Source organism: Elephas maximus, chromosome 4 (assembly GCF_024166365.1).
Source record: "Elephas maximus indicus isolate mEleMax1 chromosome 4, mEleMax1 primary haplotype, whole genome shotgun sequence".
Lineage (NCBI taxonomy): Eukaryota > Metazoa > Chordata > Mammalia > Proboscidea > Elephantidae > Elephas > Elephas maximus.
The window spans coordinates 50692592-50706101 of record NC_064822.1 but is presented as its reverse complement, the minus strand read 5'-3'; the positions used below and the strand labels follow the sequence as shown (position 1 = coordinate 50706101).

General features: G+C 40.8%; 1 protein-coding gene across 1 annotated transcript in view; it reads right to left on the bottom strand.

Moving 5' to 3' along the window:
* ITIH5 (inter-alpha-trypsin inhibitor heavy chain 5) overlaps positions 1 to 12634 on the bottom strand; it is a 118728-nt gene extending 106094 nt beyond the window's left edge. The window contains exons 1-2 of the mRNA XM_049882014.1: positions 12380 to 12634; positions 1199 to 1243 (exon numbers count right to left, since the gene is read on the bottom strand). Coding sequence (XP_049737971.1) covers positions 1199 to 1243; positions 12380 to 12496 — 162 coding nt within the window. The 5' untranslated portion in view covers positions 12497 to 12634. The remainder of the gene's footprint in view (positions 1 to 1198; positions 1244 to 12379) is intronic.
* Between the last annotated feature and the right edge of the window lie 876 nt (positions 12635 to 13510).

Genomic DNA, 13510 nt, shown 5'->3' with positions numbered 1-13510 from the left:
TAAGCATAACCTAGCCCTCTTTGCATCACCATGTGGGAACTGGGAATAGAGGAAAGGCACAAATGCTGATATTCTGGCTACTGCTATTGCTGTGAGTAATAAATTGTCCTTTCTCTTTGACCCAGGAGTAACTTAGCTTGAACGTAGGGTAAAACCTCAATTCCTTTACAATTTGTGACATATTTATATACATATATGTTTGTCTATGAACATGGAGATAAACACAAAAAAATGAATGCTAGGTTAATTGGGGGATGGGAGGGCAGGTTGGAAGGACTGGGGAAGGAAGGCGGAAGAGAAAACATAGCAATAAACGAAAAATATTAAAAGTCCCAGTTGAAACAAAGACAGTAATGATTGTGACATCTGTAATGACAAGGAATCTGGAGTTGATTCAAACACAGCCAGATATAGGGAAAAGTAAAGGGCTTGGATAAATGCCTCACTCCTGAGGGACAACTGGAGAATCGTATCAACAGACCCTGAAGACGTATCTCCACATTCTGATATTCCACCGTATACACAGTAGTAAAGGAAGAACTGAGAGAGTTTTAAATAAGCTATTGGTGTTTCTGAACATTAGTCCTAGTTCCAATCCATTAGCCTCCCACATGCATTGACGGCCTCGCCCAATTCCCACCACATGAAGCTTTAATCTACGATTGTGAATTCTTTGGCTGCTTTGTGTTGTTTACTTCACAACAAAGCCTTTACTTCCTGGGTAAAAATACCATTAAAAAGTAAAGGTTATTTTTAGCTTTTTTTTTTTTTTTAAGAAGGCCTTTGAAACTCCATTTAGCAGAGCATTTTTAAATGCTTTGTCCTTATAAACCAAAGCAAACTAAACACATTGCCATGGAGTCAATTCTGACTCATAGCAACCCTATAGAATAGACTAGAACTGCCCGTAGAATTTCTGAGGCTGTAATCTTTACGGAAGTTGACTGCTACATCTTTCTCCCACAGAGCAGCTAGCGGGTTTGTCCTTATAGTCCCACTGAAATAATCAGCTCTCTTTCCAGAAAGAAAAAATCCACTTAAAGAATGCCCTACAACTAGCTACACTGCTTCGTGTTAGAATTCTTTTACAAGCAACTGTATAAGCTTTGGAGGAGCTATAAGCAAAATGTGTGCCTGGTTCAAAAGAAGGAGGATAGTGAGGAAATTAGCTCTTGAGATGTATCAAGAATATACATACCAGCCTTTGTAACAGCCTCACTTGCCTTGGGACCCTGCGTCCAACCTGTAAAAAGAGAAGAATAATGAATATTCTTGTAAGGTCATTACTAAATGAGTTATTTGAGGGATTTAAAACCTATTCAAGTTCACAAAAAAAGACTACGCATCCTAAAAAGCAGTTTTGACCTTTTATCAGGGAGTTTCCAGGCCAGAATTAGAATTCATCCTTCTCACATCTGGTCGACCACCTAACCCATAATGTCACACTACCTGGTTGCTTCAGCGTTCTTAAGTTTGTCAGAGGACCATGGATGAAATGACAAGAACAAAGAGATAATCTGAATATCGGAATTCTGTTGCATTTTACTTGGGGCTTGAAATTAAGCTCTTTGCTATTGTGTCTATTACAAGAAGCCACAGTGTTTAGCCTTACTCCAGTGGACTCAGTTACTCAACTCAAAACTCCAGGAACCTCTTGAAGCAAAACTAAACTCACCTTGAATTTTCTTACTGTGTTTTTCTGGAGGGCTTGTTAAACTTTCCTGTATGCACAGGAGAAGCATAGGAATGTGATAAAACAATCTCTTTTTTTAAATTGCATTAATAATTAACCAGCTTCACTGCACTAATTTAAAAACCATAGCTGGTTGCTGAACATTCCAAAACCAACCAAACCCGTTGCCGCGGAGTCAATTTTGACTCATAGTGACACCCTGTGATAGAGTAGAACTGCCCCATAGGGTCTCCTAAGCTGTCATCTTTATGGAAGCAGGCTGCCAGTCTTTCTCCTGCGGAGTGGCTGGTGGGTTTGAACCACCAACCTTTGGATTAGCAGCTGAGCGCTTTAACCACTGTGCCACCAGGCCTCCGTTGTTGAACATTATTCATGGCAAATCACTGTTTAAATAACAGAAGTGTAAACTGCTACTGCTGTGAGTAACAGATCATCCTTTCGGGAAGTCAATTTGCAAAGTTTATTAAAAACTTGAAAAACATGCCTAGACTTTATGCATATCTTTTTTAACAGTTTTAAGAGGCTTAATTTACATAAAGTAAAATTCACCCTCTTAAAAGGATACAATATTTAGAGTGTTCACAGCGTTGTGCAATCACAATCAATTTTTGAACATTTTTGTCACTCATAGAAGGAGCCCTAGATACCTTAGAATCACCTCTCAATACCCCCTCTCTCCCAGCCTTAGAGAATGGCTAATCTACTTTCCATCTCTAGAGACCTGCCTATTCTGGACATTTCATATAAATGGAATCATATGCTATGTGGCCTTTTGTGTCTGGCTTCTTTAGCACAATATTTTCAAGGTTCAGTCACATGATAGCATGTAAGAGTACCTCGTTCCTTTCCATGGCTGAATAATATTCCACTGGGGGTGTGTGTGCACGTGTGTGTGTATATATATATATCACATTTTGTTCATTCATTCACTACTTGATGGATATTTGGGGGTTTTTCCACTTTTTGACTACTTAGAAATAATGCTAAACTCCCATGAACATTCACATGTAAGTCTTTGCGTTGGACGTATGTTTTTATTTCTCTTGGGCAGATACCTACAAGCTGAATTCCTGGGTCATAAGGTAAATTGAACAGTGTAAGAAACTTCCAAAATGTTTTTCAAAGTGGCCGTACCATTTTACATTCCCACCAGTATGCATTTCTTTTAATTAAGAAAGCCGATTTATAGAAAAGTATTCTAAGGGACGAAAAATCAGTAAGAAAAAAAAAAAAATGAATGTACAAGAAAATTCTTTACAACTTTTAAAACAACTGTTAGTAATTCAAAATAGCCTAAAATATCATTAGAAAGTATTTGGCTAAATATATTATGATACATGGATTAATTAGAACGCAGCTATTAAAAATGATGATATAGACCTATATTTACTGACATCAATAAATACTCATTTTACAGGACTTTAATGCTGTTCACCAAATATTTTTCTAGCTCTTTGCCAGATGGTACTTCCTGGCACACTTGTGGGTAGGCAGGGCCACATGACTAGTTCTGGCCAATGAGTTATGAATGTAAGTAACATCTGTCACTTCTAAGCCAAGTATTTAATTACAGGTACAAGATCTTCCTGAATGCCCTTTTCTCTCTGGCACAGTAATCAGCAATGTTTGGGATGGTAGCTGCTCCATCAGCCCAAATTCCCAAGTGACCACAAAGCTCACAGTTATCCTGCTGCCAACCCAAAATGGACAACTTGTATAAAGAAGAAATAAACACTTGTCATTTAAGATATTGAGGTGTGAGGTTGTTTGTTATGACAGCATAACCTAGCCTATCCTGACTGATCCATCCACAACATATTTTTAAGTGATTAAATCAGGAAACAAAACAGCATATTTAACATGATCCCTTTTTGTGAGTAAGTATAAGTGTGTGTACGTGCGGAATGTATACCAAAATGAGAATGGTTATTACCTTTCAGTGGTAGAATTCTTTTTCTTTAAACCTCTCTGTATTGCTTCAATTTTTTGACAAATAAGTATGTACTACTTCCATAACAGAAAAAATAAAAGACATTTCCATCTTGAAAAATAAAACTATAAAAAACTGTTTTAACCCAGATCCTCTCCCTGAGCCCTCCCAAAATATACACTAAATTCTCATTATAACCCATTATGGAGCCTCCTCTTCCACAGAATATAGAATAAGAAGAAACAGTACCGTATTTAGGTTGATGTTCACCCAGACTCCAAATGAGAACCAAACAACTACTAGGGGGATACTAGTTTCTGGTCCCTAAAACAAGGTGAGATGTGTGTGAGGCTGTCACACAAACAGTCACAAGAAGTAGCCTGGACAAGTTCTTTGCCAGTTCTGCAGGTTCATTTCAGACCTTTCCCTCCCTAAAACTGTGGACTTGGCTGGGATCACTTAAATAACTATGGTCACAAGAAAAGGCCAGCCCTTCTCCGGTATTATGTACTCTGATTGATCTAAAGTATTTTCTTTGAAGCTTCCTGCTTTGTAAAATAGTTTTTCATAAAAAAAATAAATGAACAAGCTTTAAGGAGAACAAGAGAAGCTGGATTTTCATTTTTGAGATGACTATCATCTGACGTCCCAGGGGATCATTATGGCTACACTTCAGACCAAGTTTAAACTTAGACTGAACCAAAATCAAAACATCTTGGTTTACCCGGATTTCTGTTGCCATTCCTGGAGATGGAAATGACACCAATGCTATCATCATTGTTTTTAGTTAGGAATTCCTGATCCTTTTTCTTGTTTGAGTAGTTTCCCATTGCCTTATAAGAAACTGGAGGTGTGGGTTTGAGACCAGATATGTAATTGACTTCCAGCTCAATGGCAAGGACTACCACAATAGCAATCTTAGAGCTTCCATTCACTTGCTTGAGGCTCCAAATCACAGACTTAAAACCACCAAAAACCAAACCCAGTGCCGTCGAGTTGATTCCGACTCATAGCGACCCTATAGGACAGAGTAGAACTGCTCCCATAGAGTTTCCAAGGAGCGCCTGGCAGATTCAAACTGCCGAACCTTTGGTTAGCAGCCATAGCACTTAACCACTACACCACCAGGGTTTCCCACAGACTTAAAAGATGGTTCAAATAGGATTCTTTGGTCCTACTGGTCTGAGCTTCTTATCTCCAGCATCAGAGCAGATGTCCCAGCCACAATATTTATAGAAAAATAGGCCACAATCCTGCCACCAAGAACCTTAGTTAAAATCTAAAGACCTATCTTAAAATAACTTAAAATGAAATAAAAGTAGTGAAAACTTAATAGACAAGAAAAAATTAAGAAGTTCCAAAGTAAATGGAAAAAAGAATTGACTATGTTTTTTTAATTTTTATTGTGGTTCAAGTGAAAGTTTACAAATCAAGTCAGTCTCTCACACAAAAACTTATATACACCTTGCTACATACTCCCAATTGCTCTCCCCCAATGGATCAGCCTGCCCCCCCCCTTTTCGTGTCCATTTCACCAGCTTCTAACCCCCTCTACCTGCTCATCTCCCCTCCAGGTAGGAGATGCCAACATAATTGACTATGTTCTTGGGTGATCATAAAAGACTTTACGATGGTGGTATGGCTAGAACTAGTTTTGTAGGATATTTATTGGAGTAGGATGAAAATGAAGGAGAAATTTTAAAAGAATCGGATTCAATACAATAGTTATGCTGAAGAAATAATTCAGCTTCATAGATCTGCCACTGCCTCTGTAATTTCTAGACCAAGCAGAATCCTCTACCAGGAGGGTAGGTCACAATTTCCTTTCCACAAAGAATGCAGCAGTAACACTTATCAGGGCTGTAGAGTTTAGACTCTCACCATCTATCCAATCATCAGGGACGGATTACCCAATAAACAAGGTAAGTACAGGCTTACTTGTGTTTATGTACTAATCTGTGGGGCACATCCAAAAAAAAAAAATTTTTTTTTTCAAGATATGGTGAAACCCATGTGAAATTGTGTGCTACAGATTAGTACATAAGCACAAGTAAGCCAGTGTATAACTCACTTAAGGTAAGCCCATGCATACTTGCTTATTTGTTACTCCACCCCTGCCCATCATCAATCATTCCAACTACAGGTAAAAAATATCAGGTGCTACTTAAATGTTTATAATTCAAATAAGGATTCTGTTTTTTCTCAGAATCTTTCATAGCATTGGGGACCCTGGGGGGCAAAAATGGTTTGTACTTAGCTACTAACAGAAGGGTTGGCGGTTCAAATCCACCCAATGAGGCTGTGAAAGAAAAGTCCTGGCAATCTGCTTCCATAAAGATTACAGCCAAGAAAAGCCGATGAAACTGTTCTACTTTGTAACACATGGGTCACCATGAGCCAGAATCAACTTGACAGCAATGGGTTTGGTTTTTTTGGTTTTATCATAGTGTTGGATCATGATGGAAAGAGAAGAGAAATATTCTTAAAACATTCCAAGAACCTATCAATGGGAATGAGTGTGGGAAGGGAGGAGAGGAGCAAAGACTAATTCTTAATTCTACTCATGGTGAATGACTGAATGAGAGATATAAAGGAAGGGTTCATAACCTCTACTCTTCCTTCTGAGCTCTACTACTGCGTCTGTGGCCCTGGGTCCCATAACAGATTCAAGCAACATTGCACTTAGGCTCATCGCAGCCAAACACCTTCAACTGACTGGAGTCAGGAGTTTCTAGAGAGAACTGCACTAGGAATTTACCTACCAGTTGCCCCCATTCTTCTGAGGAAATTCTAAAATTCCTGAAACCAAGACCTAGCAGGTTAGAGTCAATTAACCTCAAAAACCCACTATAAGAAACAAAATCAAGTGCTAGAGTTTGGAAAACCACTGGAGATGCCATTTACCATCCAGGCCAAGAAAAGTTATCAGCCATTGAAAATGCTGTGGAGCACAGCTGTACTCTGATACACACGGGGTCACCCTGAGTTGGAATTGACTCCACAGCACAAAATTTTTCTTCCTTTGGAGTAATGTGGCCACAGGCTGTTCAGCTATTAACATTTTCAATTTATGGCCCATGGCTTCGGTAATAAGAGACATTACATTTGGGTTAAAATTTCAAAAAAGTATCAGACAGATTAAAAAAAAAAATCAACTAGCTGTAGGCAACTCACCTTGTCTCTTTTTCACCCTTGAAAAACAAGAGAGGTGAACTTTACTTGTGAGTAAATAATGAGAAGGTTGAGGATCCAGGAAAAAAAAAAACTCAAGTCTCTAACCTATGGTCCATCTTCCTAAATAGACCCTGCTCTTCCTTGGATGGAGCCCTGGTGGCACAGCGGTTAAGAGCTCGGCTGCTAAGCAGTTTGAATCCATTAGCTGCTCCTTGGGAACCCTATGGGCCAGTTCTACTCTGTTGTATAGGGTTGCTATGAGTCGGAAGCGACTCCACAACAATGGATTTGATATTTTTGGTTTTTGCTCCTTGGATAAAGAAACCTTGCTGGGACTCCCAACTGGAATGCTGACAGCACGTTAAGCAAGATTTCTTTAAATCTGAGCATCCGAGGCTTTGGGAAAAGTGCTAGTTAGGAGTGTGAAGTCACATTCATTCATCATCCAATTCTCAGAATTCCCCCACCCTTCCTTTCCCCCAGGAAACAAGATCTGGCTGGTTTGGGAGTAAGCAAATCTCTGGAATCTCTCCTACAATATCCTTCTTTCCCATTCAGCTTCACAATTCCATTTCAACAATCACATCTGTGCCCATAAGGGAGACATTATCGAGTAGCCTGGTGCCCATGTCATCTTTACTGGCTTTGTGTGTGTGTGTGTGTGGTAAAATACATATAACAAAAAATTTGCCATTTTAACCATTTTTAAGTGTACAATTCAGTGACATTAATTACATTCATCAAGTTGTGGAACCATCACCACCATCTATTTCCAAAGCTTTTTATTACCCCAAACAGAAACTCAGTACCCAGTAAGCCATAGCTGCCCTTCCCCTCTCCAGTCCACCCCTGGTAACCACTTATAAACTTTGGTCTCTATGCATTTGCCTATTCTGGATATTTCATATAGGTGGGATCATACAATATTTGTCCTTTTGTATCTGACTTATTCCACTCAGCATAGTGTTCGCAAGGTTCATCCACGTTGTAGCATGTATCAGAACTTAATCTCTTTCCCAACAGCAGTGAACAAGGGCTAATTTTATTGTTTAAAGAGTTAAAAACAGTTGTCCTGATTCTCCTGTTTTTCCCAAATGCAGAAATTTGGTTCTCAATGAGAAATCATGAGAAATTAAAAATTCAGGTATTCTCATTTCAGAGAACTGAGATATATATACATATATATATGTATAAACCACAAAGGGTCTTTTAATTACGACAAGCAAGTATTGAGCACTTACTATGTGTCAGGAGCTCTCTACAATAAAAATCACATTCAAACTAATTAGAACTGAATCATAAATGTGAAAGTGACTTGCTATGTAGGAAAGTCATTTAGAGCCACAGCTTTGCCATCCAACACACCTGGGTTCTAATCCAGGCTCTACATACTAGCTTGGATACCTCACTTACCTGGTTGGACTTCCATGGCTCTCATTTGTAAAGTAAGGACACTGATACTTACCTTGGAGGGGTGGTCAGAGATTTAAATAGGTTATACATAAATGAATAAAGTCCCTGGATGGGGCAAATGGTTTGTATTCAACTACCAACCAAAAGGTAGTTAAAGCTGGTGGTTTGAATCCACCAAGTGGTGCCACGAAAGAAAGCCCTGTGGATCTGCTTCCATTAAGATTACAGCCAAGAAAACCCTATGGAGCAGTTCTACTCTGTAATACATGGGGCACCATGAGTTGGAATCGACTCAACAGCAGTGGGTAAAGGTTGGTTTAATACACATAAATAGTAAGAATAGTTAGCCTCACCTTAGTGCTTATTATATGCAAGTACTTTGCCTGAATTAGCTCAGACAAACCTTGCAACAATGAGAGCAGAAGTGGATTTCTATAGAAAGTAATAAAATACAAGCTTCAGGGTCTCTCACTTCCACAGGCCCTTAAATACGTGTGATAGCTGTGATGTTTGTCAGCTTGTTAAAAATTATAATTGATTTATTTATCATTCTAAATAAATGCTCACATTAGTACCTAATTTTGTATTTTCAGTTTTATATTCTTTTTCTTAAAGAGGACTCTTTAAACTGTGTAAACTTTAACCCTCTCCCAAAACCTAGATCCACCTCTGCCTATGAGGTTGGAACTATTAACAACTCTGTTTTGCAGATGATGAAACTGAGACCCAGAGAGGTTAAGTTACTTGCCCAAGTACACACAGTCCATGGTGGGATCCAAATTTAAACCCAGGAAGTCGGGCTCCACCTGAAGTACTCTTAACCATGATACTTTCTCATCTCATACTACTTTTTACGTAAAGCTTCTAGCAAACTCTCTGGTACATTATAGCCACTCAATAATTGGTGGCTATTGTTTTTTTTTAATTAAAAATTACTTTTCAATAATAGGAATACAACCCTATCCTTAAAGAAACACATGAATTTGAATTTACAAAAGAGATAAATCTGTATAGATGAGACTTCCTTTTTAATACTGATTTCCTGGAAGAATTCTTTTAAGGTAGTGTTTTTCAAAGTGTGGCCCACAAATCATTTGCATCAGAACCACCTAGGTCTTATTCTAAACCTAATGGATCTTAAATGAACAGGAGTGTAATTCAGGAATCTAATTGCTGAATAAGCTCCCCAAGCTTCTATTTGCACATGCCAAGTCTGAAAACCACTGCATTTAGTAGTCCCTTCACTATGGGTAAACTTCCATTTACAGATGGGGCACAGAGTAGAGAAAGAAATTTGAAAAAAAGGTGTTATTAGAAACTATTTCCAATTGAAGGTAAGTAACAAGACAATATCTCTAGAATTACAATGCAAGTTAACAGACACATATAAATAAACTTTACCTATAATTTTAAAAGGAGCCCTGGCGTGTAGTGGTTAAGCGCTCGGCTGTTAACCAAAAGGTCAGTGGTTCAAACCCACCAGTGGCTCCATGGGAGAAACACGTGGCAGGCTGCTTACATAAAGATTATAGCCTTCGAAACCCTATGGGGCAGTTCTACTCTGTCCTATGCGGTCACTATGAATCAGAATGGACTCTACAGCAATGGGTACAAAAAAAATACTGCCACTGAGTCCATTCTGACTCATAGCAACCCTACAGGACAGAGCAGAACTGCCCCATTGGGTTTCCAAGGATTCAAACTGCCAACCTTTTGGTTAGCAGCCGAGCTCTTAACCACTGCGCCAAATGGGTACAAATGGGTATATAATTCTAAAGACCATAATTATTGAGACCAGAGCACTAACTACATGGCCAGACACTGTTTTTTTAAGTATATGAATTCTTTCAATCTTCATAATCTCTTAAATTAAGCAATCTCATCATCTCCATTCTAGAGAAGAGGAAATAGATGCTCACAGACATTAAGTAACTTGCCAATAAATGCAGAGCCAGGATTTGAATCAAAAAGTCTGGTTCTGGAGTTCCTGTTCTTAAATCTTAGGTCACACAAAACTAAGACGGAAAGAAAAAAAGAGTAGCGCTGAAAAAGCCAAATTGCAAATTTTCCTAGAAGTTTACATCTTGGAGTGTTTTTTGTTTTAATTATTTTCAAGATGAATACATACTGCCATGGGATGAGGACAGCAGGAAATCACCAAAATGGGCCGAATCCATGTTATTCCATGCAGGAAAGTTTAGAGGGTGTTTTTTTTTTTTTTTTTTTAAGCCTACTAGACTTGCAAATGTTAGAGCTTTAATAGGTCCTCCTAGTTCATAAACAGAATCTTTGTTTCAGCTCTTCCCACGCTCTTTCCCCTCCACCCAAGAAAAGTTTCAAGAACTTTACCCTACATTCCTTCCCTCAGCACTTGAGCTGCACAAGCCTAACGGTAATGCCGACATTAACTGCCAACTCTGCTCTAAGCATTTAGGTACATCAACTCATTCAATCCTCACGACCCTGTCATTTTCCATATTTTCAGAGGAGCAAATTGAGGCACCACATAACTTGCCCAGGGTCACAGTGGTAGTATGCAACAGAATTAGGAATCAAACCCAGACAGCCTGGCTTCAAGTCCATGCATGGCATTAGCCACTTAATAGAACATCTATCATTTATTGAGTGCCTATGGTATACACACACATATATTAGCTACAGTCCTTCCAGTTACGCTCAAAGGGAAGTGTTACTCCCTGCTTTTATCAAGAAGGGAATGAAGGCTCAGAGAGATTAAATAAGTTGCCCTAGCCACACAGCTGTAAGCGGTGGACTAAAAACCCAGGCTTCGCTCTGGGACCCAAAGCCTGCATTTTTCCCATTCAACACAGGGCCTCCCAGAATTCTTATTTTTTTTTTTTTTTATTCATCTAAGTCAGAATTGACTCAGTGGCAAAGGGTTTGGTTTTTTGGTTTATTCATCCTAACAAGGAGCCCTGGCTAAAGCGCTCGGCTGCTAACCAAAAGGGTGGCAGTTCAAACTCACCAGCTGGGACAAAGATTTGGCAGTCTGCTTTTATAAAGATTTACAGCCTTGGGAACATTATGGGGCAGTTCTACTTTGTCCTACAGGATAACTATGAGTCAGAATCGACTCAATGATTTTGTGTGTGTGTGTGTGTTCATCCTAACAGCTCTGCTAGAGAATTATCATTACTTCCATTTTACAGATAAGCGCATTCGTAAGGCAGTATCAGTATGAAAATAACCATCTGATGTTTAGATAGACTCTGTCTTATAGATGTACTCCTGAAAATGCGGTGCTGGAAAAGGGGAGTTAAAGTATGACTACTTACATCTTCCTCCTATCTTGTGAAAAGAAGCTTAAACCTAAACAGTTTAAATATAACTTAAATGATATGTGTGTAAACAGCACCAGGAGATATAGCTATACACTATCTATTGCGACAGAGCCATTTCTATATATAAAGTCTTGCATTTATAAAACTGCTTTATGCTTTTCAAAGTGCTTTCCTATTCAACAGACATTGTATGAAGATTTCATATTTGCAAGTTTTATTCGTCTGTCTGCGACGTTAAGCCGTTTAAAACACAAATGCAAATGCACAAAACAGAATTGAGATACCAAGACCCTTTGGTTCTTCTTCCCTGCCAGACCATCAAGTCACCTTTTAAACTGCTAAACCATTCACAAGAAACTGATGGGAAAGGTATGCTCTCCCATTTTCAGATGCGAAAAGCTGAGGCTTACAGGAGTCTGAAGGTTCTCCCAGATTGTCCACTTTCCCTGGATCTAATAGGAACAACAAACTACACACACACACACACTCGTAAAGAAGAAATCTTGGGATCTAGTTCAGAAATAAAAAAAAAAAAAAAGTGGCAGAAATCAGCGCAGATAATGGGAGCCAGGAAGAAAATTTAATTCTTGCAGGAAACTTCTCACGTAGGGCAGGAACTGAGTATGAAACAGACTCTCCCAACAACTGAGCAAAGGATGCGGGAAACTCTCCAGCAGTGTTGGGGAAAATGAAGGAGAAAGGGAGAGAGACGTAAAAGGAGACGGAGGCGATTCCTCCCTTCCTCCACTCAAGGACAGGTCACTGGGAGCCTGTCAAGAAGCCATGCGGCCCAAAGGAGGCGGGTGGGAAGCGACTGTTGCCCCGCACCCTGGAGTCCCCTCCCCGGCTCCTAGCTTTCCAACTTACTTGCTCCAAAGTGTCATCCCACCTCCGCGCCTCTTCCAGCTCCAGAGAGGGCGCCAGGCGGTCCTGAGACCCTGCGCAGAAGGGCAGCCCCAAGCACAGCCCCAACAGCAGGAGCATGGCGTGGCCGAGAGCGCGGCGACCCAGACACTGAGACACAGCGAGACGCGCGGAGAGGGCAGCGCGAGGAGCTCCAGCGGCTGCAGGACTCGCACCGGCTCCGCCTCCCCGCGCTCCCCTGAGCAGGGCTGCTCGCGCCCGGCCCCACCCGCCAGCGCCCCTCCCCGCCGGCCACGCCTCGCGCGCCCACCGGCCCCGCCCCGCGGCGGACCCGCGTCGGAGCCGGATTCCAAGGGGGGCGGTGGGAGGTTGCTCTGCCAGTGGGACAAGGGCTGCGCTGACCGCGACCCGTCTCCGCGCCCCCTCGTTGTCCCCACCACCTACTGCTCGCTGCGCAGGTCTCCTCCCCTCTCTTTAGTCAGATTCTTCTAACTTTTCCGCTGTGCCAGCTAACCCAGACTCCATCCCACGCCTCCTCTGCTGCCTTCCGGAGCCTGCGTGGTGTGAGAGTTTGTTGTGGACTAAACTCCTCTCTCGGAGCCTTCTACTCGGTATCCACCTGCTAACCAACCTCCTCCCTTCCTTTCCTCCAAGGTGCAAATTCTTCTCCAACAACTTTCCTAATTCCTGTCGGAGTACAAAGAAGGGCCAGGCTGGCCGTCAGTAGTCTTTTCCCAGACACTCACCTGCTAGCCTAACACGAGCAGGAGACCTTTCCTCCCTCCACAGGAGAACAGTAGGTTCCCCTCTGGACCTGGCACAGAAGGTTGAAAGCCAAGTTTAAGAAATGCTAAATAGTCTAATGCAGAAGGCATCAGCAATGTTGTCCCCTCTTATACTGTTCTGACGTTAAAAACACAAACATACCAAACCTGTTGCCTCCAGTCGATTCCAATTCATAGCGACCCTATAGGACAGAGTAGAACTGCCCTGTAATGTTTCCAAGGATGGGCTGGTGGATTCAAACCGCCGGCCTTTTAGTTAGCAGCCTTAGCTCTTAACCACTACAGGAAGGTAGAATGGGCACCTTGCAGTAGTATTTCTAATTTTTTTTTGGCTATTAATCAAACTGTT